General features: G+C 42.8%; 2 protein-coding genes across 3 annotated transcripts; both read left to right on the top strand.

Annotated features, from left to right (window-relative positions):
• Positions 1-4,024: 4,024 nt before the first annotated feature.
• Positions 4,025-5,440, top strand: LOC110533961 (small ribosomal subunit protein uS12m). The gene is made up of 3 exons (XM_021618559.3): positions 4,025-4,175; positions 4,292-4,342; positions 5,001-5,440. Exons 2-3 carry the CDS (start codon positions 4,294-4,296, stop codon positions 5,384-5,386), a joined length of 435 nt encoding a protein of 144 aa, XP_021474234.1. The 5' UTR covers positions 4,025-4,175; positions 4,292-4,293; the 3' UTR covers positions 5,387-5,440.
• A 311-nt stretch (positions 5,441-5,751) lies between these two features.
• LOC110533960 (chromosome-associated kinesin KIF4) lies at positions 5,752-22,597 on the top strand. Of its 2 annotated transcripts, none has more exons than XM_021618558.3 (30): positions 5,752-6,081; positions 6,730-6,853; positions 7,461-7,575; positions 7,705-7,895; positions 8,138-8,236; positions 9,793-9,959; positions 11,596-11,690; positions 12,213-12,332; positions 12,950-13,125; positions 13,236-13,297; positions 15,181-15,313; positions 15,459-15,517; positions 15,619-15,724; positions 16,340-16,462; positions 16,688-16,861; positions 17,039-17,142; positions 17,347-17,491; positions 17,651-17,761; positions 17,882-17,965; positions 18,111-18,224; positions 18,446-18,601; positions 18,769-18,866; positions 19,578-19,707; positions 20,063-20,347; positions 20,560-20,637; positions 20,847-20,945; positions 21,101-21,271; positions 21,376-21,501; positions 21,617-21,736; positions 21,996-22,597. In XM_021618558.3, exons 2-30 carry the CDS (start codon positions 6,731-6,733, stop codon positions 22,161-22,163), a joined length of 3,732 nt encoding a protein of 1,243 aa, XP_021474233.2. In that variant the 5' UTR covers positions 5,752-6,081; position 6,730; the 3' UTR covers positions 22,164-22,597. The 2 variants fall into 2 exon arrangements, with proteins under 2 accessions (XP_021474233.2, XP_021474232.2); XM_021618557.3 differs by having other exon boundaries at positions 5,781-6,081; positions 21,614-21,736.
• The last annotated feature ends 510 nt before the right edge of the window (positions 22,598-23,107 follow it).

Below are 23,107 nucleotides of genomic sequence, written 5' to 3'. Positions count from 1 at the left end.
ATACTTAAAATCCAATATTGTATAATAAGGTTTTCTGCTGATTCAGTTGTACATGCATTACTTTGAATTGATTTTATTGTTAAGTAACCTCATGAGAGGTCATTTAAAGTGCCATATTTAAATTCACTCATGGTGAGGAAGAAGGCATATTTGAGCACACAAGATCACATCGCACAAATGTATCATACCACAACAATTTTGTTTGGTTTTATCTATAAAGATGCAGTGCTTGTTTATACACTGATTTACATGTTGGTTGACTAGGGCCTTATTTTGTTGAAAGGATGCATTTAGGTTTGAAAATCATGATGGGTTGTCTTTCAGCATATGTGCTCTTCGCATACTGTGTTTGTCTGATCTATTTAATATTTTTTTTTTTATATGACTAAAAGTGGAGTGAAAAGTGTGTATTACCAGTGTACCGATAATATATGCTGTACATTCATATATTGTACATTTTCTGATAAAATAAATAAATCAGAAACTGATATATCTAGTACATTAGCTAGTATATTTAATATAAGTGATGGACATTATGTGTTGTTTATAGTTGTCCATGCATTTGGATACCAATCAAAAGCAAATTAAAATCTCTGTTTTTTTAAGTCTTTGTGTCTTACTGAGGAATTAGACACTGTATTTCTGTAAATAGCCCATCTGCCAGACTTTCCTCTCTCCACCATTCTCTGGTCTCTATTGTGTGATGAGAGTCAGGGACACTTCTGAGGTACATTGTGACGCCTGTCACACAATCTTGACTATGGGGAACAATCAGCATCCCATACTGTGCAACAGGCTTGAATGTGCATGCATTACACACACACACACACACACACACACACACACACACAGGCAGACAGAAATCAGTATGCTACCATGAACAGCCACATCATATTTAGCTTATGTTGATTGGACTAAATTGTTTTTGATATCTTTTAGTTGACACTATTAGACTAAGCATAGGTGATTAGATGATGTTGAAATGTTGACGTTTAAATGTTGCTGGTGGAGTGGAGACAGTGCCTGTTATCTTTGCGGCTTGCGGTAACTCTGTGGTTCTGAATCAATACTGGTTTAGTAGTCTGAAAATGTAAACATTAACTTGCTTGACCATGTTGTAGGTCATATAACTGTTTGTTACATGCAATGTTTTGTGGACTTCACCGGACAGATATTGTTCTCTGGTTTTGTGATGAAACAAAGCTGTGGTTGAATCTATTCTGCCACTGTGTATTCTTATTGTCTCAGCCTTAGGCCTATATATTGCGGTGTCAAGGCATATGAGCTAACAGGATATAGAGCAAAATACAATTATCACAACACATATACACTGACCAAAAGTACGTGGAAACCTGCTTGTCGAACATCTCATTCCAAAATCGTGGGCATTAACATGGAGAAGGGGCCCCCATTCCTGTTATAACAACTTCCACTCTTCTGGGAAGGCAGATGCACCCTTTAATATATTAACTAGAATGATATTAAATTAACCTCATTCTCAAATACCATCCACCCTCCTGGCCCTTTGCACCCACTTGGCGCTGCTGAGTTCTATGAAAGAGGTTCATACTTCTAATGCTCTCTCATTCTATCCTTCCTGCCCTTCCATTCTTGTGAAAATTGAAGAGGGACGAAAATAGACTGAACCTAAATTAGAGAAAAACAGGAGAGCGATAAAAGGATAGGAAGACATACAAGAAGGACGGACTTGCATTTTTTTCCCTCCCACCCTCTCACTTGTTATCTCTCTACCTCTCCCTTCCCTCCCACTCATCCATTCAAGCCATTCACTTTTTCCTTTCATCTTCCCTCTTTCACACATCTGTGTTCTCTTGTTCATTCAGTCGTACCTCACTCATGAAAACCATCTCCTTATGAGTAATTTACCTCATACTCATCTATCCCCCTGTTCTCTTCTCTCTCGCTTTGCATCCGCTTGCTACTTCTTCTGCTCTACACAGAACCACATACAGTGCCTTGCGAAAGTATTCGGCCCCCTTGAACTTTGCGACCTTTTGCCACATTTCAGGCTTCAAACATAAAGATATAAAACTGTATTTTTTGTGAAGAATCAACAACAAGTGGGACACAATCATGAAGTGGAACGACATTTATTGGATATTTCAAACTTTTTTAACAAATCAAAAACTGAAAAATTGGGCGTGCAAAATTATTCAGCCCCCTTAAGTTAATACTTTGTAGCGCCACCTTTTGCTGCGATTACAGCTGTAAGTCGCTTGGGGTATGTCTCTATCAGTTTTGCACATCGAGAGACTGACATTTTTTCCCATTCCTCCTTGCAAAACAGCTCGAGCTCAGTGAGGTTGGATGGAGAGCATTTGTGAACAGCAGTTTTCAGTTCTTTCCACAGATTCTCGATTGGATTCAGGTCTGGACTTTGACTTGGCCATTCTAACACCTGGATATGTTTATTTTTGAACCATTCCATTGTAGATTTTGCTTTATGTTTTGGATCATTGTCTTGTTGGAAGACAAATCTCCGTCCCAGTCTCAGGTCTTTTGCAGACTCCATCAGGTTTTCTTCCAGAATGGTCCTGTATTTGGCTCCATCCATCTTCCCATCAATTTTAACCATCTTCCCTGTCCCTGCTGAAGAAAGGCAGGCCCAAACCATGATGCTGCCACCACCATGTTTGACAGTGGGGATGGTGTGTTTAAGGTGATGAGCTGTGTTGCTTTTACGCCAAACATAACGTTTTGCATTGTTGCCAAAAAGTTCAATTTTGGTTTCATCTGACCAGAGCACCTTCTTCCACATGTTTGGTGTGTCTCCCAGGTGGCTTGTGGCAAACTTTAAACGACACTTTTTATGGATATCTTTAAGAAATGGCTTTCTTCTTGCCACTCTTCCATAAAGGCCAGATTTGTGCAATATACGACTGATTGTTGTCCTATGGACAGAGTCTTCCACCTCAGCTGTAGATCTCTGCAGTTCATCCAGAGTGATCATGGGCCTCTTGGCTGCATCTCTGATCAGTCTTCTCCTTGTATGAGCTGAAAGTTTAGAGGGACGGCCAGGTCTTGGTAGATTTGCAGTGGTCTGATACTCCTTCCATTTCAATATTATCGCTTGCACAGTGCTCCTTGGGATGTTTAAAGCTTGGGAAATCTTTTTGTATCCAAATCCGGCTTTAAACTTCTTCACAACAGTATCTCGGACCTGCCTGGTGTGTTCCTTGTTCTTCATGATGCTCTCTGCACTTTTAACGGACCTCTGAGACTATCACAGTGCAGGTGCATTTATACGGAGACTTGATTACACACAGGTGGATTGTATTTATCATCATTAGTCATTTAGGTCAACATTGGATCATTCAGAGATCCTCACTGAACTTCTGGAGAGAGTTTGCTGCACTGAAAGTAAAGGGGCTGAATAATTTTGCACGCCCAATTTTTCAGTTTTTGATTTGTTAAAAAAGTTTGAAATATCCAATAAATGTCGTTCCACTTCATGATTGTGTCCCACTTGTTGTTGATTCTTCACAAAAAAATACAGTTTTATATCTTTATGTTTGAAGCCTGAAATGTGGCAAAAGGTCGCAAAGTTCAAGGGGGCCGAATACTTTCGCAAGGCACTGTACATAGACATTCACACACAAACAACGCCTCCCCTCTCTTTCTCGTAGATGGATGTGAAGAAATTATATCCACCTGGCAAAAAAACGTATACAATAGGCTACCTGTGGTGGTTCTCAACTGTTAGATTATTTTCTTCCTGTCAATTATAAACATGGACAAAGAATTATATCAAATATAAGGAACTAGTGAGATGCCTGATCTGTCATCTTTGGTTTACCCTCCAGCTCCAGCACACCCCTATTTCAGGGATTCTAAAACATAGGATACCTTGGGGCTTGTTTAGAAAATGTTCGACATCAGATCCAAAATCATAGTCTTATCCTCTGGCCAACTCATGTGCATGGTGTTTTTTTGTGTTTTTTTTGTGTAACCGGCCAGTAGGTGGCAGTAGTGCTCTTACAAAAATCTGCAACGGAAGCCGTCGCACTCAATACGGAAGAAAATGTAAAATACTTCCTGCGGTCATACGCGTGAGAGCAGTCACGCTTTCTTATTTTTCCTATTAAAAGTTGTTATATATATTTTAAAGACACACGTCGGTGGTTTGACCTTGGACAGGAACTGAAAATAAACAAGTACGATTTGAAAATACTGTAGAGCATGGCTTTTGACTAAATGGTAGGGTTAGCTGCAAGGTTAACAATGTGACACAGACAGGTTCCCCTCAATCCTATATATGCCTATTTTGCAGGGATGGCGTCATTGTGGAGTCTGAGACCAATGTTGACATCACTAATGCAAGGTAACTTCATCATGCCTGCCTATTTTGCACACGCACTGAAAAATGTATGCACGCACGACTAAGTTGCTTTGGATATATGCGTCAGTTTAATGGCACATAATACAATATAGTCATATTACACACGTTTGTTTTACTATCGTGGGGACCAGACGATTGATTCCCGTTCAAAGTCATATTTCCTTAACCTCAAACTCTAAACCCTAAAATAACATTTTTTTTCTTGTGGGGACTGGTGAAATGCCCACACTTGTCTGAATCTGTCTTGTTTTACTATCCTTGTGAGGACTTCTGGTCCCCACAAGGATAGTGAAACCAAAAAGACACGCAAGCACAGAGGCTTGACATCCATGCTCTTGACTTCAGACCTACAGAGGTAGGGAATCTTACCTTGTGAGGGCCAGTGTGTGGAAGCACAGCTGATTAGACTAAAATTATTTTTTATTGAAGAGCAGATTATAAACTTCTAAATTGAATTGTACTGCTTTGGCTGCAGCAAAATTATGCACACTCACTACTCCTTTGCAATGAAGATTGACTATCCCTACTTCAGAATATCCTCAGCATCTTGTTTAGGCCCACACGAGCTGTTATGTTTACAGTTTACTCTCAACATTAGAAGTTGGAGCAGATCTCTTACTCACTCATTGTACCCTACTAGTGTCTCAGTCTGTCTCCCAATGGTCCGGACCTGTCCTCTCCAGAACTATGGCTACTCTGAATCAGATGCATCGCCGGGGGAAGCCGTCCCCCCCTCCCCCGAGCGTCAGCGCCATGTTCGGCCGCCCCCAGCTGAAGGCAGTGATCCTGAAGACAATGATCCGGAAACCCAAGAAGCCAAACTCGGCCAACCGTAAATGTGCCAGAGTCCGCCTGAGTAACGGCAAGGAGGCAGTGGTCTTCATCCCCGGGGAGGGACACAACCTCCAAGAGCACAATGTAGTGCTGGTGCAGGGGGGCAGGACACAGGACCTGCCAGGTGTCAAGCTGACTGTGGTCAGGGGAAAATATGACTGCGCTCATGTTGTGAAGAAGAAAAATAACTGAGAGGGATAGGGAATGTTTTTTGTTGTATATGTGTAATAAATGTCTTAGTTCAAACTTGGCTTGGACCCAGTGATTGATCTCTTGTGATTTATCCCATGTTTCATTAATTCCCTATTCACTTTTGCCTAGTTAAATAAATAATAAATTGCGGACTTCAGCAATAGACCCCTATGCTATATCCAGAGATGAGCACATTGAGCAGAATCACTGAGCAAATCTCTTTTTAACCTTTATTTAACTAGATGGTCTACCCCCTGGCCAGACCAACCCCTAACCCGGATGACGCTGGGTCGATTTATGAAATAAATACCTGCAGTTTTAACAGTTTAGATTCATAGCATATGTCAGACTTTTATTTTGAAACATGAAACAGGCACATGACAATAGCAGACGCGTGTTGGTGGAGGCGGAGCTGAATATTTGAAAGTGGCGGGCAAGACGAGATCCATGACAACCACCGACTGAAGTTCTTTTGACGGGAAAAAAAAACGTTCAGTCAACTACATTTATTACGACAACTGATGCGTGGTTACATGTGGGTCTTATTCTAGCCTCTGAAAAAAAAAAATAGTTTTAAGAAACATTTAACTAACGTTCGTGGTGACTAGTTACCACGCTAGAGGCAAACTCATTTTAGCGAACGTTAGCTAGCTCATTGCAGGGGTCAAGACCAACGTCTTGCCAGCCCAAAAAAGGTAAGTGACCGTCCTTAGATAAGTTACTAAACGTGTTTGGCATGGCAGTGTGATCAACGATGGTTCAGCTATCGGGAAGATGGCTAGCTAGTTAGGTAACCAAATACAATCAAGCTAGCTAGCTACATGCGGGCTAGAATTCACCGTCCGTACTATCAGCAAAGATGGTGGTGGATAAATTAAAGAGTTCACTCACACGCCGTTTACCATTGAACACAAATAGTAAGTTCCGGTCTACTTAACGGGGTGGGTCGGTCTACCAGCGAGGGCGTGTCTCTCTTCCTGTTTAGTCGCATATCAGGTGTTTTTGAATGAATGAGGCAAAAGTAGCTTTCAGAAAATACAATTTTCCGATCTGCACCGTTTCAAGATTTCCTTTTGCTTCAAATGTTTTATTTATTTAACTAGGCAAGTGCATTAAGAACAAATTCTTATTTACAATTATTGCCTAGGAACTTGTTCGAGGGTAGAAAGACAGATTTTTTACCTTGTCCGCTATGGGATTTGATCTAGAAACCTTTTGGTTACTGATCCAATGCTCTAACCACTAGCCTACCTGACGCCCCTAATGACAACATTGCTTTGATATTGGCCACACTGTCCGTTACATCATTTTATGCATCTGTCACCTATTACCTGATTTCGCAGCATGACAAAGGAGGATGATAAGTCCATCCCCGTGCGGGTTGCCCTGCGGTGTCGACCTTTGGTTACTAAAGAAATCAACGAGGGTTGCCAGACCTGTCTCACCTTCGTGCCAGGGGATCCACAGGTCAACAATCGATTCTACAAGACATAACACAGCACTTGGCATTGCTTCGTCCCGCAACGAGACATTGTTTACAGATTGCTTGTTGCGGAACTTCCATAGCCTGGTGTTGTTAATCAACCAAACCTAAACTATTTGGTTTCACCAAAGTAATGTTTCCCGTTGAGACATTTTCCAATATCTCTAGAAACAATACTGGTCTGGTTGAATGTGTCCTTCACTGTCAAATAAGTGTTTAAAATTTTTATCCAGGGTCTTCCATTTTCAGCCTGTAGAAGTAGAGCGTATACGCGTTAGTTTACTCTCGCGTGACAATCGCAGCCCACAGGCAGAAAATGGAACACCCTGGATAAAAACGTGTTTTAAACACTTATTTGATAACAAAAGACACATACAACCCGAAAAAAGTAAGTATTGTTCCTACATGTTTGGATATGCTTCTGTTTACGGGAAACGTATTTTGGTGAAACCAACTAGTTTAGGTGTGGTTGATCGAGGACACCAGGCTATGGAAGCTTATGCAACTAGCCATCTGCAACACTTAGCCTGATGATTTATGGATTCAATTCCATAAGGACAATTGTTGTCTTATAATTATTCTCTCTTGCAGGTGATTGTTGGCATTGAAAAGGCGTTCACGTACGATTATGTTTTTGATCCTACAACTGAACAAGAGGAAGTCTTCAACAGTGCTGTTTCACCGTTGTTGTGTGGTCTTTTCAAAGGTACAGGGGGGAAAAGATGTTTACTTTCACACATGATTGCCTGTAGAACCAGTACTGGTTCTATGGGTATGGGAAAAATGGAATAGAATCAATAAGCTGTATGTATAATGTTTCTACTCTTCTTTTCAGGCTATCATGCTACTGTGCTTGCGTATGGTCAGACGGGTTCGGGGAAGACGTTTTCTATGGGAGGAACCTATACGTCGGCCCAAGAGAATGAGCCCACCGTCGGAGTCATCCCCAGGGTGGTCAGAATGATCTTCCAGGAAAGGGAGAAGCATACGGATTGTGAATTCTCTCTGGCAGTGTCTTACCTGGAGGTGTGTGGGAACCTCTGCATTATTCATCATGATTGTCACAACACAATGCATGTTTTTACTGTGATAATGGACCAAACAATCATTGTTACCGGTACATTCCTCTTCTCAGAAACTCAAAACAGGGAGTCGTGATGCTTAAAAAGACAGGATTCGGGATTATTGAAGAAATACATTTCTTTGTGTCCGGAAGTATCCTGGCCATGTTTTTCTGTAACGTTTTGACTTAATTTTGTGTGCCATAGATATACAATGAAGACATCCTGGACTTGCTCTGTCCATCGGTATCCAAAGATAAACCATCAACCATCAACATTCGGGAGGACCCCAAGGAAGGCATAAAGGTGTGTCTTTTACAGTTGAAAATGTTGCTAAATATGTCTGAAACGAGTCAAATGTACTTGTTTAAAAGGACAGAGGTAACTCTGGATCTTCCTTTCCTGTAGCGGTCCTCATGAGAGCCAGTTTCATTATAGCGCTTGATGGTTTTGCCACTGCACTTGAAGAAAATTTTGAAGTTCTTAATTTTACGAATTGACTGACCTTCATGACTTAGGGCTAGGCGTCCCACTAGCGGGGCAACTTCTGGGTGCTGAATTCAAATAAATAATCATAAAAAATGATGGATATTAAACATTTAGGTACATATGTCTTTTATTGGTTGAAAGCTTAAATTCTTGTTAATCTAACAGCACTGTCCGATTTACTGTAGCTATTACAGTGAAAACATGCCATGTGATTGTTTGAATACGGTGCCCCACATTAAAATATTTTTCCACCGGCACAGGTTTCATAAATTCACAAATAGCGATTAAATATTCACTTACCTTTTGAAAATCGTCCTCTGATTTGTCATCCAAAGGGTCCCAGCTATAACATGTAATGTTGTTTTGTTAGATAAAATCCTTTATATCCCAAAAAGTCGGTTTAGTTGGCGCCATCGATTTGAGCAATCCACTCCTTCCAACATGCAGAGAAAGGAATCTGAAAATATACCCCTAAACTTTGTTTTAACAATTCAAAATATGCTTCTATTTACTCCTCAGATACCCAAAACCTGATTTTTAGCAGGTGTGTCCTGTCTTCATGGCACGGGCAAACACCAATTTCCCTTTACTAAAACTGATATTTCTTATTTGTTTTTGAAGTTACAAGCCTGAAACCTTGAACATAGACTGCTGACACCCTGTGGAAACCAAAGGAATTGCATCCAGGGAGCTAATTTTCAATATGACCTTATACTTGCCATTCTAAGAGGATGGTTTTTCTTTGGATTTTCTCCTACCATAATCTATTGTGTTGTATTCTCCAACATTATTTTAAAATTTCTACAAACTTGAAAGTGTTTTATTTCCAATGGTACCAATTATTTGCTTATCCTGGCTTCAGGGCCTGAGCAACGGGCAGTTTTACTTTGGACCCGTCATTCAGGCGGAAATAGAGAAAAAAGGGTTAAATGATGGGCTGTAATTTTTCTTTGCTTATTTGAGCTGTTCTTACCATAATATGGACTTGGTCTTTTACCAAATAGGGCTATCTTCTGTATACCCCCTCCCCCTTCCTTGTCACAACACAACTGATTGGCTCAAATGCATTAAGAAGGAAAGAAATTCCACAATAACTTTTAACAAGGCACGCCTGTTAATTGAAATGCATTCCAGGTGACTACCTCATGAAGCTGGTTGAGAGAATCCCAAAAGTGTGCAAATCTGTCATCAAAGGCAAAGGGTGGCTAAGGATCTCAAATATATTTTGATTTAACGCTATTGCTTACTACATTATCCCATAGGTGTTATAATCAGTTTGATGTCTTCACTATTTTTCTAGAAAGTAGTAAAAATAAAAACCCTCGAATGAGTTTTGGCTGTACTGTATGTTTAACCCATTCTCCCTATCTTAGATCGTGGGCCTGACTGAGAGGGAGGTGTTCTCTGCCAATGAGATGGTCGGCTGCTTGGAGCTGGGGAACTCAGCCCGTACTGTGGGCTCCACTGCCATGAATGCTGCCTCGTCTCGCTCCCATGCCATCTTCACCATCACCCTGGAGCAGCGCAGAGGGGCAGACAAGTCAGTCTTCTCTCTAGCTTTCTCCCATAGATCTGTCTCACTTTCTAATTTTCATCCCAAGGAAACGTTGCAGTCCATGAATGTATCCGACACGCAAAGCACTGCATTAACATTTTTTATATGCAAATCTCTGTTGATATACACTGCTCAAAAAAATAAAGGGAACACTTAAACAACAATGTAACTCTAAGTCAATCACACTTCTGTGAAATCAAACTTCTCAATTCCTATGCTTCCTGGCTGATGTTTTGGTCACTTTTGAATGCTGGCGGTGCTTTCACTCTAGTGGTAGCATGAGACGGAGTCTACAACCCACACAAGTGGCTCAGGTGGTGCAGCTCATCCAGAATGGCACATCAATGCGAGCTGTGGCAAGAAGGTTTGCTGTGTCTGTCAGCGTAGTGCCCAGAGCATGGATGTGCTACCAGGAGACAGGCCAGTACATCAGGAGATGTGGAGGAGGCCGTAGGAGGGCAACAACCCAGCAGCAGCACCGCTACCTCCGCCTTTGTGCAAGGAGGAGCAGGAGGAGCACTGCCAGAGCCCTGCAAAATGACCTCCAGCAGGCCACAAATGTTCATGTGTCTGCTCAGTCAGCAACAGACTCCATGAGGGTGGTATGAGGGCCCGACGTCCACAGGTGGGGGTTGTGCTTACAGCCCAACACCGTACAGGACGTTTGGCATTTGCCAGAGAACACCAAGATTGGCAAATTCGCCACTAGCGCCCTGTGCTCTTCACAGATGAAAGCAGGTTCACACTGAGCACGTGACAGACGTGACCGAGTCTGGAGACGCCGTGGAGAACGTTCTGCTGCCTGCAACATCCTCCAGCATGACCGGTTTGGCTGTGGGTCAGTCATGGTATGGGGTGGCATTTCTTTGGGGGGCCGCACAGCCCTCCATGTGCTCGCCAGAGGTAGCCTGACTGCCATTAGGTACCGAGATGAGATCCTCAGACCCCTTGTGAGACCGGTTGGCCCTGGGTTCCTCCTAATGCAAGACAATGCTAGACCTCATGTGGCTGGAGTGTGTCAGAAGTTCCTGCAAGAGGAAGGCATTGCTGCTATGGACTGGCCTGCCCGTTCCCCAGACCGGAATCCAATTGAGCACATCTGGGACATCATGTCTCGCTCCATCCACCAACGCCACGTTGCACCACAGACTGTCCAGGAGTTGGCGGATGCTTTAGTCCAGGTCTGGGAGGAGATCCCTCAGGAGACCATCCGCCACCTCATCAGGAGCATGCCCAGGCGTTGTAGGGAGGTCATACAGGCACGTGGAGGCCACACACACTACTGAGCTTCATTTTGACTTGTTTTAAGGACATTACATCAAAGTTGGATCAGCCCGTAGTGTGATTTTCCACTTTAATTTTGAGCGTCTCCAAATCCAGACCTCCATGGGTTGATAAATTTGATTTCCATTGATCATTTTTGTAATTTTTGTCAGCACATTCAACTATGTAACGGAAAAAGTATTTTAATAAGAATATTTCATTCATTCAGATCTAGGATGTGTTATTTTAGTGTTCCCTTTATTTTTTTGAGCAGTGTAGTTAATTCAACTAATTTGTTTTAAGTGTGTTGTAAGTTGATTTGTTCTCATTTCTTCTGTTTCTAAATGTGTGTTTGTAGATCTGACAATGTGGTGTCAAAGCTACACCTGGTGGATCTGGCTGGCTCTGAGAGACAAAAGAAAACCAAAGCGGAGGGCGACCGTCTGAAGGAAGGTGAGTCAACTCCCAGAAGCTAACACTTTGGAAAACAGCAGTAAGCTGTGTGCTTTGATTTTCCAATCAAGCAATAATTGGCTTGTGGTCGGAGGCTTCATATGGAGGCGCAATTGCGGAGTCTCCGGAGGCATGCAGAGACCAAATCAAGCTCTGAACTGCATCGCCGTGGGCCTCTAATTTTGTAACAATGTGGATGGCTCCGTATAGCTCCACATTGACAAGATTGGTTGACAGTAGGTGTGGGGTGGTACATCCTGTATAAACACAAACTCACTTCCTTGACAACTTCCTTCTATCTCTGCTCCGCTAAGCGCAAGAAGTATGAAAGCAGAGGCTGCATCACAGTAAATCCTGTACGGCCATTTCAGATGTTGGATTGACAATGCTTTTCCTTTCCAGTATTGTTAAGGCCATTATTAGCACAATCTACATGTTTTAAATGACAGTCCCAGTTCTAATTCATTGCGTGGTTAGTTTTGTATTAGAACCTTATTTGACTCTGCTGTCTATCTGCTCCAGGCATCAGCATCAACCGAGGCCTGCTCTCCCTGGGCAACGTGATCAGCGCCCTGGGTGATGAGAGCAAGAAAGGCACCTTTGTCCCCTACAGAGACTCCAAACTAACCCGCCTGCTGCAGGGTGAGAGTTCGATGGGTTCAGGGGGATGTGGTAGTTGAGCAATCTAAATCCGGGCATTGCCGCCCATGTTTGTTCTTCCTGGGTCTAGTGGTATCAATTCAGGACTAGCTTTTAAGCACAATGAACATAATAAAGATGTTACAAGGCCTTGTGGTAGTCGGATGACTGAGAACCTTCAAGATGCATACGTTGTATACCCTAAGGCAAAGGTAGGCAATTAGATTCAACCACAGGCTGATTTTTGTTGGAGTGGATGTTCGGGGGGCCGGAACATAATTTGTACAATGCAAATTGACATTTTTTGTTGTCGTGTGGGAATACTTGGGAACAGATTGTCGAAATTAATTTTAGCTGAATTCTGGTGATTTTAGTCTTTAAAAAAAAAATATATATATATATATATATATATATATATATATATATATATATATATATATATATATACCCCCAAAACTAAAACTCACTCGCTGGACGCCTGTTGCCGACTCCTGCCCTAAGGCATTCAACGCAACACAGACATATTCATAAAAAACCTGAATGTTTCTTAGATTTAGAGACTGAATAGCACTCCATGTTTAAGTGTGCATTGAAGAATCAATTCCTGCTTTTACCAACAGATTCTTTGGGAGGTAACAGCCACACCTTGATGATAGCGTGTGTCAGCCCTGCAGACTCCAACATTGAGGAGACCATCAACACGTTGCGTTACGCTGACAGAGCTCGCAAGATAAAAAACAAGCCTGTGGTCAACGTGGACCCTCGAGCTGCTGAAATGAAACGTCTGAAGCAGCAGGTAGGTAGTGACCACTGACCACCGTGCTAAGTGACCCTACAATTCGACCCTACATTTACACGATTCAAGTGTCCATTGTTTTGATGGAATATTTCCTCATTTGGACACAGGTCCAGGAGCTACAGGTGATGCTTCTGCATGCACGTGGTGGTGTGGCACCAGTGCTTTCTGGGTAATTACTACTAAATCATTTCCCCAACTGACATACAGTTGAAGTCGGTAGTTTACATACACTTAGCTTAGTCATTAAAACTCGTTTTTAAACCACTCCACAAATGTCTTGTCCAAACCAACTTATCAAAACTATAGTTTGTTAACATCTACTTTGTGCATGCCACAAGTATTTTTTCCAACAATTGATTACAGACAGATTATTTCACTTATAATTCACTGTATCACAATTCCAATGGGTCAGAAGTGTACATACACTAAGTTGACTGTGCCTTTAAACAGCTTGGAAAATTCCAGAAAATTATGTCATGGCTTTAGAAGCTTCTGATAGGCTAATTGACATAATTTGAGTCAATTGGAGGTGAACCTGTGGATGTATTTCAAGGCCTACCATGTCTGGTTCATCCTTGGGAGCAATTTCCAAACGCCTGAAGGTACCACGTTCATCTGTACAAACAATAGTATGCAAGTATAAACACCATGGGACCACGCAGCCGTCATACCGCTCAGAAAGGAGACGCATTCTGTCTCTCAGAGATGAACGTACTTTGGTGCGAAAAGTGCAAATCAATCCCAGAACAACAGCAAAGGACCTTGTGAAGATGAGGGAGGAATAAGTATAAGTATCTATATCCACAGTAAAACAAGTCCTATATCGACATAGCCTGAAAGGCCGCTCAGCAAGGAAGAAGGCACTGCTCCAAAACAGCCATAAAAAAGCCAGACTACGGTTTGCAACTGCACATGGGGACAAAGATTGTACTTTTTGGAGAAATGTCCTCTGGTCTGATGAAACCAAAATGGAACTGTTTGGCCATGATGACCATTGTTATGTTTGGAGGAAAAAGGGGAAGGCTTGCAAGCCGAAGAACACCATCCCAACTGTGAAGCACGGGGGTGGCAGATCATGTTGTGGGGGTGCTTTGCTGCAGGAGGGACTGGTGCACTTCACAAAATAGATGGCATCATGAGGCGGGAAAATGATGTGGATATAATGAAGCAACATCTCAGGACATCAGTCAGGAAGTTAAAGCTTGGTCGCAAATGGGTCTTCCAAATTAACAATGACCCCAAGCATACTTCCAAAGTTGTGGCAGAATGGCTTAAGGACAACAAAGTCAAGGTATTGGAGTGGCCATCACAAAGCCCTGACCTCAATCCCAAAGAAAATTTGTGGGCAGAACTGAAAAAGCGTGTATGAGCAAAGAGGCCTACAAACCTGACTCCGCTCTGTCAGGAGGAATGGGCCAAAATTCACCCAACTTATTGTGGGAAGCTTGTGGAAGGCTACCCGAAACGTTTGACCCAAGTTAAACAATTTAAAGGCAATGCTACCAAATACTAATTGAGTGTATGTAAACTTCTGACCCAGTGGGAATGTGATGAAAGAAATCAAAGCTGAAATAAATAATTATCTTCTATTATTCTGACGTTTCACATTCTTAAAATAAAGTGGTGATCCTAACTGACCTAAGACAGGGAATTTTTACTAGGATTAAATGTCAGGAATTGTGAAAAACTGAGTTTAAATGTATTTGGCTAAGGTGTATGTAAACTTCCGACTACAACTGTATTACCTTAGTTCTCTATCCGTCTATTCAGCCAAAGAGTCTTTAAACCTTTGATGACTGGCAGAATGAACATCCACTGGTCCTTGCTATCTGGGATCCTTGGGACATATCTACCCCATTTGATAGTGAATTTTAAAATGGTTAAGGTTAGATGAGGGGTATGTTTAGGGTAAGGATGTCTCAAGGGTCTCGGATAGCACTAAACGAACTTGGATTCTGGGAGCCTAAAAAAAGGTAATTTCCTTGTTAAAGAAATATAAAAATACTACCAAAAAGTATCTGACTGACTCCTTCCATCCCTTTTCTGTAAAAGGACTGAGCCAGCAGAGAACGTGTCGAAGATCCTGGAGAGGACCCGTGCCCTGCAGGTTGAGAACAACAAACTGAGCCGTGCTCTGAGTGAGGCAGCAGGCCAGACTGCCCTGATGTTTGAGAGGATCATCATGGTAAGGATCTGCACTGGTCTTGCACTAGGTCTGTCTTGTCACAGGCCATACCAACATCACACAGCAACGCTGACTCACCGTTTAGAATAGTTGGAGATATTACCATGATCGTCACATGTGCCATACTTTGTCACTCTACACACAGACCGAGCAAGCAAATGAAAAACTGCAAAGCAAACTGCAAGAGTTGAAACAGCATGCAGCGTAAGTCTGAACTCTTATGTGTTTCGCCCATTGTCTTCATTGTCCTTATAAGTCATTGGCACCAGAATTATCTGTGTTAAAACTTAATGATTTTCTTTTAGGTGTAAAGTGGACCTGCAGAGGGTAATGGAGACTCTGGAGGACCAGGAGCTGAAGGAGAATGTGGAAGTGATCCAGAATCTGCAGCACGTCATCCTGCAGCTCCAGGTACTGCCGGACAAGGGAGCTCACATAAACCACAAGGCTGGATCTACTGCTGCGTGACACTGCATTCAGTTCCTTTTTATATGTTTAGCGAGCAAAGCACATTAGACAATTGTCTGCAGTCCATTGTAGCTAAGCTGTTGCTGTTCAATGCCATTACTTTATATGCTATGAAAGTGATGCAGAATTTTCTAGGAAGTGGCCTGGTAGATTTTATTTTATATTCTTTTTGAATGGTCTTCAATAGGCAAAAATGTTGTGCAATTGTCTTCAGGGCAAAAATGTCATAAGACATCTGGCAGAAGTAAATTCCCCACAAACACAAATATTATTTTTCACAAATGTTTTGACTTAATCGTCAAGCTCATTCCAAATATCAGGAGACTGACCCCAGAAGTATGACATAAGGTAATGGCACTTTCACAGTGTATTGATCATGCTAATCATAAAGATAATGGACACTTGATTTATTTTCCATTCAATTACACACATTGCATGTGTAACACCATCCATTTGATGGCTGGATATTTTAGTTCCCTACACCATATTTCAGTCCATTAATAAGAAGCTGCTTTGTATCGTGTCTGGGTAATAATGTCTGTGCTCTTGTCCCTCCAGGATGAGAGTGCTGGCCTTGCTGCCACCATTGAGGCGTTGGCTGCAGACTGTGGGGCTGAAGGAGATGACAGCCCTCATGTGTCTGGCAGCTGCAACGAAATCCCAACTGATGGTTCACCTTCTGTAAGTTTCTGGTCGTCTAATGCAGAATCCTGTTTGTGCTACAGATCCGCTTCTGCAAGGCTGTTGGTTCCTGAAGACATCCAGACGTGTTTTGGGGTTGTTGCATTTTCACTGAGTCTTTTTTAAATTGTTGTACATGGTGTTTTGTACAATGGGTATGTTGTACAAAACTGGTGTGTTTTTGTTATCATAGAAGCATACATCCTCTTCCCCCACCCTACACAGGCTTCTGTTGACAAAGACTCTACAGAGGGCTTCACTACCCAGCATGCCTTGCGCCAGGCCCAAATGTCCAAGGAGCTGATTGAGCTCAACAACATTCTGGCTCTAAAGGAGGAGTTTGTCCGGAAGATGTGCCAGAACGACAGCCACCTGGAGCCTATGCAGACTGAACACCAGGTAGGGCTAGAGATGAGACTGGAGAGAAAATATGGGTTGGCTAAAATGGAGGTTGAGAGGGCTGCAACAGGTGAGGCAGCACCAGCACAGCACTTTGATTCTTATCCACTGGGAATGTTTTTGACTGTCTGCTTCAAACTGAACTGATGGAGCTCCTCATTGACTGTTCCCCTTCAGAATAACATCAAGAGTCTGCAGACATCAGTGGGCTCTCTGCAGAAGGAGAAGGAGGACCTCATCCTGGTTCTCCACTCTGCCAAGAAGGACGTTAATCAGGCTAAGTAAGGCAGCTGGCCTCATTGGTGGGGTTCAAACGATGATATTACAGCATCTTTATGTTCAGGCTGCATATTGAATTGATATGATAGTTATGCCACAAGCTTAGTGTGTATTCACAACTGTATGTTTAGTATAAACATTCCTCTGCATTTACAATGGAGTCATCAGTAATTTCCCTGTCTCTATTCTCTCCATCTGTCCACCAGGCTGAGCGAGCAGCGTAGGAAGCGTCTGCAGGAGCTGGAGGGTCAGATCACAGACATGAAGAAGAAACTCCAGGAGCAGTCCAAGCTCCTCAAGCTCAAAGAGTCCTCCGTCCGCAGCGTGGCCAAGCTCAACCATGAGATCCAGGTATGACCGGGTGCTTGCCAGTGGCTGACCTAATCAGCAGGATTTCAGGTTTTCAGTCGACGGTCATCTGAATCTAAAACTTGAATTCGGGCCTTGCGATGGCAATCCAAGACGGGGTTGTTGATGGCGTCTCTGTTTGTCTGCTCTCTTTCCCTGTAGGCTATGAAGAGTCAGCGTGTACAGCTGATGAGGCAGATGAAGGAGGACTCTGAGAAGTTTAGAGTGTGGAAGAATAAGAAGGACAAGGAGGTGCTTCAGCTCAAGGAGAAGGTGTGTGTGTGTGTGTCCATAATCCATACATAAGACACACTGTTCACCATATTCATTTCCATGTGGTTACGATTGATTGTTTAAAAAAATAAAATACCAAAATTCTCGCCTCTCTCTCAGGACCGTAAACGTCAGTTTCAGATGGTGAAGCTTGAGAGTGACTTCCAGAAGCAGGCTAATGTCCTGCGCCGTAAAACTGAGGAGGTGAGGCCTGGGTTTTGTGCACCGTTCTTCTGTTTTCGTCTGCAGACCTAATCGACCAGGAGAAAGTGTTTTGTGTCAATTCTTCAATGGTTGTTAGCTGGAAGTGCAGAGAGATATTTCAAATTCTGCCGGTGTTCACCTTCAGGCTGCAGCAGCCAATAAGCGCCTGAAGGATGCCCTGCAGAAGAGGAGTGAGGTGGCCGAGAAACGAAAGGACGTCCATTACAGAGGGCTGGAGGGAGCAGCCCTCAGAGTGAAGGTCTAGTCACCTTTGTTTGATTCTGTGTGTGTCGGTGTAAACTGTTTTGTGTGAGGGGTCCTGGTTTGCAAGAAAGGAAACGATTACCATAATGTGTTAAATGAATCTGCGTTGTGTTGTCTGAGTGATTGTGTGGTTTCAATGAGTGCTGTGACTGTATATGCATGTATCAAGTGAGTAATGTATGCTGTGACCTGAATCTGACGTGTGTGTGAGAGCAGACCTGGCTCCTGAACGAAGTGGAGGTGCTGGTGAGCACAGGGGAGGCGCGGCGCCACCTGCAGGACCTGCTGGAGGACAGGAAGATCCTGGCAGAGGAGATCTCCCAGCTCAAACAGCAGATGGAGGCAGGGGAGCGGCCCGCTGCCAAAGTCAGGGTGAGTGAAGTTGCCCTCCTAAAGAGATCAATGAGAATCTGAGCTTTTACTAAATGAGGATTCAGTGGAATTTCCACCGCTAGGCTACATGAGGAAATTATGTCTCTGTTTCTCTACAGAAGTTAAACTGTTGTTATTGTGCGTTCTCTCTCCCAACACTTTCACAGCGTCGGACCCTCATCATCTCCGAGCTGGAGAGCCAGGGAGAGCTGGAGGCATCTCTCAGTAAACAGGTGGACAACCTGGAGACAGAGATAAACCTCAGGTGAGTCTGACTAGTACAGACCTTACCCATTACCTCCCACGGCTGAGGGATTCCTTCAGTTCCACTCATATTGACCTTCCCTTACTGCTAATGCATTTGTGTTTTTCATAGACAAGGGTACCCAGATCATTTGTCTTTTAGTTGCATTGCTAAGCATTTTTTGCACTGTCATTGGGTATTCCCGACCCTTTTCTCCTTTGCTTGCCTGGAGAAATGGTGTCATAGTAAGGCATTGCTCCAAAGCTTTTCACACCTTCCAAAGCCTACGCCTTCCCATCTGTTCATTGTTAGTTCCTGTTGATAGGATATTGTGACTGCTGCCAGAAGCAAGTCCTTAAGAACTCGGTTAATTTAATGAGGACAGAAGAGTAATGATATGTGATTGGCATAAAATGTGATCAAGTATTTACATTTGGTCAAGTGAATCACATCCATGTGCATTTATAGATACACATTCACATCAATCAAATGTATTTATAAAGCCCTTTTTACATCAGCGGATGTCACAAAGTGTTATACAGAAACCCAGCCTAAAACCCCAAACAGCAAGCTATGCAGATGTAGAAGCACGGTGGCTAGGAAAAACTCCCATGAAAGTCAGAAACCTAGAGAGGAACCAGGCTCTGAGGAGTGGCCAGTCCTCTTCTGGCTGTGCCGGATGGAGATTATAACAGTACATGGCCACGTGCTGTTCCATGGATTTCCTCCTAGGAGTGCCCAGATAGCTGACCTACAACAGAAGGTCCTGGACGCAGACAATGAGGGGCGCTTGAAGCAACGCTGGGACAACATCACTACTATAGTGGAGGCCAAGTGTGCCCTCAAGGTCCTCATGTCAGAGGTGAGACACATTCGCATATCGTTGAACTGCATGCTTTTTGGTCTCACAAATCAAATTTGAAATGTCTTGAAAAGCATGTTATTCTCTGCCTATTAGCCTACCTTGTAAGCGGCAGGGTAGCCTAGTGGTTAGAGCGTTGTACTAGTTAACCGGAAGGTTGCAAGTTCAAACCCCCGAGCTGACAAGGTACAAATCTGTCGTTCTGCCCCATAACATGCAGTTAACCCACTGTTCCTAGGCCGTCATTGAAAATAAGAATTTGTTCTTAACTGACTTCCTGGTTAAATAAAGGTAAAATAAAAAAATTGTTTACTGACAAAATGCATGACCACCAAAAATGTTACCGCCTCCACAGTTGGTGTCTGCCAAAACAGCCAGTTCTAAGCTGGAGAGTGACCTGAAGCAGGAGAAGGGCAACATGCTGGACCTGCAGAAGACTATGTGTGATGAGAGGAAAGTGATGTCCACCATGGAAATGGAGAACCAGCACCACCTGGTGGAGCTGGAGCAGATGCACCAGGAGAAGGTCCTGTACTTCCTGGGTCAGCTGCAGAGCAAAGAGAGACCGTCTGTGGAGAAAAAGCAGGAGGAGGAGCCTTCCAAACGGGAGAGGGGGCTTCTGCAGCGCCTCAAGTTCCAGGTCTGTCACACTGTCCTCTCAGCTACTGTGCTCACTGACATGTTATAGGAATGGTCATACAGTCAGTAAGGTCACATGCACTTGTTTCTACTATTAATCCTAATTGTCCATGTAGGTTGACTGCACCCAAAGATCAGCTCAGAGTGTTGAGGTTGAAGCCAAAACTGAATAAAGGTTCTAACCCCCTCCAAATATAATGCTCGTCTCTACAGGAGGATGAGATTGAAAAGATGCAGAAATTGAATGAGCAAAACCAGAGGCTGTTGGATGACAATGAACAATACAAAAAGGTAAATACACAGCTGGGCATATACAAGGACAATATAACACTCAAAGCTATATACAAGAACAATGGTCTATCGGATCATATTATTTTAATTTGTAAATGGCTTTTTTCACACCCATTGCTCTAAAAAGGACAGGTTAAAACAATTTGAAACATTAAGGTCTACTATTTGTTGAAACTGTCCATGTCAAGCAACGTTTGTTCTGTTCTCAGAAACTAACAATGCTCCAGTTGGCCAGTGGGAAAAAGATGAACGTCCTGCCAGCATCCACTCAGTCCCCAGACGACTCCTTTGAGTACATCCCGCCAAAGGTAGGCCACTGACATCCTTCCTTACCACTGTCTGTTTCATATCCAGCTGTTAGAGGAAAGATTACCCCTATATGAGTCTAGGGGAAGCTGACCCTGACCCAGGCAGTGCTGGGAGGTTGCACCATCTCACTGGTGGTGTTCTTTACCTCCTGCAGCCTAAAGGTCACCGTTTCACTACAACCAAGGCTCCCCTGAATATGGCCATCAACATTGAGGAGCTGGAGTCTGTCTCCGAGTCAGAGGAGGAGGATGAGTGGTGCCCTGAGAAGAACGAGAGAGGCTGTAACAGAAAGAACTCCAACGTCAACAAACCCAAGTCAACAGGGGTGAGAACATTATTTTGTGAGACAGGCAACACTGTCGGTTTAGAGATGGTCAGATCACTATTATCATTGCATTTGCAGTGTTAAAAGTTTGCATTTTTGTTAAGTGTGCCTGTAAGGGTCGCTGTGGCAACAAGCTGTGCCGGTGCCGTAAGGGAAAGATGACCTGTGCGGATAACTGCAAATGTGACCATGAGAAGTGTCGTAACATCGGCAACCAGAGGTCCAGTACAGTAAGTTCAAAAATACCCTATGTTGTATTCTACATAGGCTCCCTACATTGAATAGAATGTATCATTGTTTGTGCATATATCTTTCAGAATCATTTCCCTCTCTTCCTAAAAGCAGGACTCTAGCGAAGTCACAGATGATGGGTCCAAAGATTTGGTTTCTATTCTTCAAGACCCCACAGCCATTAGCTCTGGGGATACCACGTTCTTTAAACCACCCTGTGCCACTCCCACCAAGGTAGGCTGCTCTATACCATCAACAATGGGCTCAATGGTTGTAACATCATACCCTCAACAGACTCATCACACTCTCTTCCAGAAGGGTACTGTTTTAAGGGTCAAAGTGCCTTGGGTAGTGTTATGGTTGAGTTGGTAATGAATCTGGTGAGGTGATATTATTTTACACTGAGCTGCACCTAAAGTGGGTATTGGGTATTTCAGATCATGTCCTTATTTAAAGTGCTGAAAATAGATTTTTCCTTGCTTTATTCTTATAGCTTGTGAGGAAGACTGTCTCTGTTTCTGCTGAAGAGGAGGAGGAAGATGATGATGATGATGATGAAGAGAGGAACACAGCCAGCTTCTTGAAGAAGAAGAAACGAGGCCTTACTAGCTTCCAGAACAGCTTTTTCTCTGGATGTACGCCCATCAGGGAAGAGTCTTGAGGTGGGCAAAGGAAGCTAGTATAAACAAATCACGCAAGAACTTAGCCCCTGCTATAGGATAGTCCTTTCATCTGTTTTTGTCAGTGTTTTGTTATTATTATTTTTTTTTCAATGTCTTAAATGTCCACTCCTACGTTCCTTGTAATAAAGTGTAGCAATTGATTCTAAATTAGACATCACTCTTTTATCTGTTTTGAATCTGAGGGCATTGGAAAATTCACTTACTCTGAACTGACTTAAATGTCTTTAATTATGAGGGCTGAAATGCACTAACAAGCTGATTTATTTCCATGTTGATCATACAAGGGAATTATTTTGTCACTTGAAATGTAAATGTTTAATAGGTTGTATGTAACGGATTTTCTATCAATAGAAGTTGATCATTTTTTAATACTCATTTTTATTGTTATCCATAATAAATGAATAATTCATGATTATTTGTCCTATAGTTAATAAATCTCATTCTTTAATCAGTTGTCTAACAAAAAAAACATCTGTCCAATCCAATTATCACCCTTTCAGTATGAAGGATTCTGGATCAGCGTTGTAATATTGTCGTTAGCGTTCCCATTTGAAGACTATTGCAGTGTTTTCACTCAGCTCCCAAACCTTTTAATGCTATAGTCAACATGACATCTACTCTGAACTGCTGCCATTTTAAGACTCAGTCAAAGCAATGTGGTTTTATAGAGGGGCAGCTTTGGTCCAAATTCAAAATGGCGTCTGAGAGCACTTTAAAACCAAATACCTTACGCTGAAATAGATAATGGCCCAGGGTGATTTGGATGATCGAGGTCTGGAAACATTTTAAAGCAACAACAAAAATAACTGCCTTGGTTATACACAGCCCAAATACTCTTACATTTTATTTGGCTGTATTTTGCATTTAGTTTCTTTCTGGTCATCCAATACTGCAGTGTGTTATTTGACCGTTTATGCCTACC

The sequence above is a fragment of the Oncorhynchus mykiss genome, chromosome 10 (genome assembly GCF_057628025.1).
Source record: "Oncorhynchus mykiss isolate SJ-2025 chromosome 10, ASM5762802v1, whole genome shotgun sequence".
NCBI lineage: Eukaryota > Metazoa > Chordata > Actinopteri > Salmoniformes > Salmonidae > Oncorhynchus > Oncorhynchus mykiss.
The sequence above is the reverse complement of the archived record's forward strand: the minus strand, read 5'-3'. Positions and strand labels throughout refer to the sequence as shown.

Bases quoted from the DNA above. Each gene is read 5' to 3' on its own strand.
- LOC110533961 (XM_021618559.3), top strand. From the start codon at position 4,294: ATGGCGTCATTGTGGAGTCTGAGACCAATGTTGACATCACTAATGCAA. The intron at 4,343-5,000 runs GTAACTTCATCA...GTACCCTACTAG, and splicing joins GTTGACATCACTAATGCAAG to TGTCTCAGTCTGTCTCCCAA.
- LOC110533960 (XM_021618557.3), top strand. From the start codon at position 6,731: ATGACAAAGGAGGATGATAAGTCCATCCCCGTGCGGGTTGCCCTGCGG. The intron at 15,518-15,618 runs GTAAGTCTGAAC...ATTTTCTTTTAG, and splicing joins GAGTTGAAACAGCATGCAGC to GTGTAAAGTGGACCTGCAGA. The intron at 20,348-20,559 runs GTCTGTCACACT...TCGTCTCTACAG, and splicing joins TGCAGCGCCTCAAGTTCCAG to GAGGATGAGATTGAAAAGAT.